The sequence below is a fragment of the Bufo bufo genome, chromosome 10 (assembly GCF_905171765.1).
Source record: "Bufo bufo chromosome 10, aBufBuf1.1, whole genome shotgun sequence".
In the NCBI taxonomy this organism is placed as follows: domain Eukaryota; kingdom Metazoa; phylum Chordata; class Amphibia; order Anura; family Bufonidae; genus Bufo; species Bufo bufo.
Window position 1 is genome coordinate 30053727 of NC_053398.1, and position 6000 is coordinate 30059726.

A 6000-nucleotide genomic window follows, 5' to 3' on the forward strand; every position below is an offset into this window, starting at 1 on the left:
AAGGTACCAGTTTACCAAACACCATTATATCCCATAGATGAATCCTAGATAAATCTAGCCCGTTATTATTTTATTTATTTCATGTATTTATATAGCGCTACTGTAATCTGTCCCCACTGGGGCTCACAATCTAAGTTCCCTAACAGTAGTATGTCTTTGGAGTGTGGAAGGAACCTGGAGAACCCGGAGGAAACCCACACAAACACATGGAGAACATACAAACTCCATGCAGATGTTGTCCTTGGTAGGATTCCAACCCAGGACCCCAGCGCTTCAAGGCACCAGTGCTAACCACTGAGCCACCGTGCTGATATCAAATAATATCAACGAGAGCTGCCCATTGTGTGAAACAAGAATCCAGGTTAATGTTTTCTTCGATTAAAGGCTATGGACACCTTCTGGGCCATTTTTTTATGATTTGATTGTACTAATTTTGGGCTAAAAATCATTTTTTTCAATTGGTCTTAAAAATGTTCAGCCCTTTCTGAGATATAAGATTTAAAAATCAGTCTCTTTTCCCAGCTGTTTCTTTCTGTTTTCTTTGAATGCCATTGTCTGACAGCTCATGTGCAGCTCTTATCTATGATCAGCTGACCTCATAATAGCTCCATTCTTATGAAGCCGATAACAATATGGCTTAAATAAGTGTCTGAGGGCAGAAGATCAGTGGCAAGAGCTACACCTGAGCTGTCAGGTGATGGCCGTCAAAGACAACAGAAAGTAACAGCTGGCAAAGAGACTGATTTGTAACCCTTGTAGCTCAGAAACGTCTGAACATTTTTAACAAAGACCAATGAAAAAAAATTGTTTTAGCCCAAAATGAGTAAAATGCAATAATAAAAAATGCCCCTGAAGGTGTCCATAGCCTTTGAAGGTTTCACACACTTTAGACGATCCCTTTTATTTTAAAAATGTCACAAGATAAGTTGGTCACAGGGTTTTCCAGCAGTGATCTGTTGGCATAGAAAGTGCTTCATTTCCCTACAGCACCACCACAGGGGAAAAGGGGTATTACACAGTTCTTCTTGTCGAGTTCTCCAGAGAAGGGTCCTGTACAGGGAGACTTCCCTCTATCAAAAGGTGTTGTCTGAGATTATCAAAAATCGAGGCAAAGGCAGGGCATAACAGGATAACAAAGTGATCAATACTTACGGTAGCTGCTGAGCCGCGCGCCGCTGCAGGGCTGCTGTTCCAGACCTCCTCGTCGGTCTTTGTTTACAGGGTTGGAGCACTGATGTCACATCGACAGAACATGAGCGTTGCTGCCGATCGCCGGCCTCAGAGGCCGTACACGTTACATACTTGTGGGCGGATGCCAATTTTGACTGGATCCTTCAGCAGTCTAGGGAGTGGATAGGTAGCCTGACGAACCCCCTTTTGGGGTAAATAAGGGTCAAATGGATTGGCGTGTTTCCCTGGCACCTGAAATGTCAGCATTTGGCAGAACGTCGCCGCTATCTTAGCACGGTTATCATTTTTTTTCTTTTTATGTTTGTTTTAGGTTATTATGATGGAAGTTCCTATCCTGCTCCCGGGTTTTATAACCCCATTCCATGGAAACCTATCCCCATGCCACCACCGAAGGAGCCTGTAAAAAAAAACACGTCTGGAAAGAATAAAAGACGACTCGTCTCGCACCAGCTATACAGATCCAGCACGGCCATGATCTATAAACCGAAGGACAATCTACAAGTTGGCGGCGGGATGTTTAGAAGATAACATGCCGTATAGGAGGGAACGGGAATATAGAGGAGCTGGGCGATGAAAGAACTAGTTTGGTTTATTAATCCATTTTTTACATAACAATAATTATTTTTTTTTACAAAAGAGTGCTAAACAATTTTGTCAGTTTAATTTATCGCAATGGTAAAATGTTCTATTCCCCTCTAAACGAATACACGGTGCAGACACCGTCGCTGCGCAAATAAGTGGACACAAATGTACCGCCAAACAACGTGCAAAGGTGCCAGCCGAGCTGCTGGAGTCTTTTTCAGTCAAGGAAGCAGGTGAGTTTCTTCTCTCTCCCGGAACTGGTAATTCTTGCTGCTTCTACTCTATAAATCAGAGGCGATGCAAATATTTTTGCATAAATTTTGTTTTACATCATGACTTGTGACTTCTTTTTATTTTTTTGCAGCAGTTTGGAAACTTAAACTGCTCCGTAAATCTGGGACAGTCTTTTATTTTTTTTTATTTTTTGACCAGTTGACATTTACTTGGTACAACTAACAATCACCCGCATAGGAAAAAACACCCATGAGTCTTCCTGTTACGTGACTTTTCTGACTTCTCTTGGTTTCCTGCAGAGGTAAGAGTCCATTCACACTCGCATTAAGGCTACTTTCACACTTGCGTTAGGTGCGGATCCGTCTGGTATCTGCACAGACGGATCCGCACCTATGATGCAAACGCTTGTATCTGTTCAAAACGGATCCGTTGGCATTACCCTGAACAAAAAACTTAAAAAATATATATATAATTTATTTATTTTTTATTTTATTTTTGTTCATGATAATGCAAACAGATGAGTTTTGACTTACATTGAAAGTCAATGGGGGAAGGATCCGTTTTCAATTGCACCATATTTGTGTCAGTGAAAACGGATCCGTCCCCATTGACTTGCATTGTAAGTCAGGACGGATCCGTTTGGCTCCGCATCGTCAGGCGGACATCAAAACGCTGAAAGCAGCGTTTTGGTGTCCGCCTCCAGAGCGGAGGCTGAACGGAGGCAAACTGATGCATTCTGTACGGATCCTTATCCATTCAGAATGCATTGGGGCTAAACTGATCCGTTTTGGGCCGCTTGTGAGAGCCCCGAAACGGATCTGACAAGCGGACCCAGAAATGGCAGTGTGAAAGTAGCCTAAACATATCTCTGCCAGAGTTCACTGGTTCTGGCCTAGCCGGATACTGCCATTCAATGCCAGACCCCATGGACTGCAATTGGATCCAGCAGGGATCTGGCCACTTTCCAGGAGGAGTACGTTTTTTGTCCGTCGGAAAGCGTCCGAATCCCAGCTGGATCCTTTTATAGTTAATGTGGTCTGGCAGTGTACGGCAGTATCCGCCAGCGCGTTCTCTTAGATGCGGTGATAACAGATGATTGGTGACAACCTAGGACCTGTCAGACGTTTGTGAAAATTATATCCGCCCCTTAAAGGGGTTGTGCCAGTATATAAACGTATCCCCCATCCACATCCTTGACCGCTGCTCCATTCATATGGAAGGACACAGGACCCCTGTTGTTGGGATCGGTGTGGGAACCCTGTGGTCGGACCCCAACCGATCAGACACTTATCCCATTTCTTGTGAATAGGGGATACGTTTATACCATTAACCTTTTCCTATCTGTATGTGACCCCCATACACTCCCATCCTAATGAACTGAACTTACAGCACTATGGGGCTGTAAGATTAGTCCAGGAGACCCATGCGGGGTCCTGGTGTCAAGTCTGGGATTACCTGTCCAAATGAGGCCTTATGCTGTTACAGTGCCCCCTCCCGTCAGTCAGTCTTCTCTGTGATTCTGTTAATGCACCTGGGAGATCAGGATGAGCAGTTAGATAAACCGTGCCCGGAGACGGGAATCTGCTGCATGTTTACACAACTGGCACCCCTTAGCTACGACTGTGTACCGCTGAGATTCCTTAGCAATAACATTTTACAAGGGGGGGGGGGGGGGGGGGGGGTTAAGCCGGTTTTAGGATTTCAGGTGACATTTATTGTCTGTCAGAGAAGGTACTGTTTTAGAAAGTCGTTAATATAATTTGATGCTTCTCAAAGTTGTAGGAACATTCAGAGATTATTCTAGAGGCGTTCGTCTCCGCATGGCACGGTGATATGGGGGGGACACCTAAGGGGTGTCGGATCGAGTGCATTTGAAATCAGTACATTGATAGTTGGTGACGGGCAGCGTTTTTCGATAATGGAGTGGCTGCAGGTGTTCCAAGCAGCTGCCATTGAATAAGACATTTACGTTTTGTTAAACCAATGTGTAGGGGATATTCGCCCACAGAAGTGTGCCCTACCTTCTCCCAGGTGTAATAGTTTCACTTGAGGTGTTGGTGGTAGTGCCAGCTGTGAACTACCCCTTTTAAATAATGAAAGGGGTTATCCTGGAAAAGATATCCGCAGGAGAAGTTCTCATTATCTCACCAGCGGGTGCCTATGTCCTGGCGCTCCCGCCGATCAGATGTTTCAGGGAGCCGCTGCGCTCACCATTGGTAGGGTGAACGATGCAGGTTCACGGCAGCTTTCCAGGCACAGCGCCATACGTTATATAGTGGCAGTGCTTTGTATTGCAGCTCAGCCCCATTGACTTGACTGGGGCTGAGCTGCAACTAGGCCATGCGATCGATGTACAGCAATGTAATTGGCCCAGGAAGAGGCTGCGGCGGTCAAGGCCTCTTCTAACCACTCATTGGCAGGCATCCCGCCTGTTGCACCCCCGCAGATCTGATACTGATGACCTATCCCAAGGATAGGTCATCAATATCTATTCCTGGATAACCCTTTTAAAGGGATTGTCCGGGGGATCACCTGTTGATGACTGTTCCTCAATATGGGATTGGCACCTTTTTATATGTAAATGCGGGTCATGGAGTCATCGGGGTGTCTCCCGTCACTGCTTCATCTCAATGTGAGTGAAATCCCCCTGACTTCCGGGTGCGTCTGAAATCTTGTGAGTGCGCCGTAAATACCCGAGATTTCAGGCGCAGCGGGATGTCAATCACAGAAAGAGATGGGCAAGGTTACAGCGGTGACTCCATGACTCGGGCGGTGTAAGGCGACACCCCGATGACTCCATGACCCACATTTATCTATGGAAAAGTAGGTTTTCAAAGTGGATTTATATCAAAATGCCGAGGCCGAGAGCTTTAAAAGACGCAGCGATGATTTTGCTGTGGTGTCGCCTACAGCACCAGATTATTAGGCGCACACGGCAAATCTGATGAGAGGTTCCCTTTAAGCACCACATATTACATGGACGTCCCTTCTGTAGATTAGTATTTTTATTATATATTTTTTCTATAAAACCGTTGTGCTCACATTAATGTACATTGGCTGCAGTCCCAGATTCCACTTATGAACTCCAGAGGCAAAAAGTGACCCCCCTCTGCTACCAAAACTGTGGATGGGGGGGATGCACGGACAGTTTATCTGCCAGTACACTACCCGCTGCACTCGGGTAAGGGTACGATATGAGCCAGTGTTCTTAGGCCGCGTTCACATCTAGGGCAGCAGATCCGGCAGAGAGCAGCCTGCCGGATTTCCCTGGATCTGGCATTGCTGGATTCTGTAGTTCACCGCTGGATCCCCATTGACTGTAATGAGGTCTGGTGGTGATCTGCCCGCTTTCCAACATAAATGCCGGTTTTCGGCTAGACAAAAACCGCTGCATGCAACCGTTTTGGCCGGGCCGACAGCCGGCATTTGTGCCGGATCAAGCAGCTGGGACCAGCTTGCCGCAGATGTGAACACTGCCTTTACGCAGCGACCATATTACAACCTATAAAGCACTGACTGTGTCCTCCATTTTATACAAACTGTGCTGATCAACATTTCGTTTTCGCTTTCTTCCTTGTATAAAAACATTTCACTTACATTTTATTAGAATTTTCAAGAGAAATATTTTTGTACTTTGAGCTTTATCTGATATTGGTTTGAATTTGTTCTTTACATTTGTAATAAAAAAAGAATTACAAAAAGTTTATTTTTTTTCAAAGTATTATTTAACACTTTAAATACATACAAAATGTGATCCTTCAGTCAATCACTTACTGCAGTGGTGACCCACCTTACTCAGTGATCGGCTGAGCAGTCACATTCCCGTGCTGAGAAAAGCCAGAAAGTAGACTGATGGGGGAACCCCCAGGAAGTGTTGGAGGAGGTGAGTAGTAGTACTTTTCTATTTTTTTTAAAGGATAACTGTCATATTTATTTTATTTTTTTGAGTATTGGATTGTGGTGATTAATGTCACCTTGGTGGCCCTATTTCAA

General features: G+C 45.0%; 1 protein-coding gene across 2 annotated transcripts in view; it reads left to right on the top strand.

The window, feature by feature from the left end:
- Positions 1 to 1891, top strand: part of CCDC34 (coiled-coil domain containing 34) — a 43409-nt gene extending 41518 nt beyond the window's left edge. For both annotated transcript variants that reach the window (XM_040409896.1, XM_040409897.1), the window contains exon 7: positions 1502 to 1891. In XM_040409896.1, coding sequence (XP_040265830.1) covers positions 1502 to 1719 — 218 coding nt within the window. In that variant the 3' untranslated portion in view covers positions 1720 to 1891. The remainder of the gene's footprint in view (positions 1 to 1501) is intronic.
- Positions 1892 to 6000: the final 4109 nt, after the last annotated feature.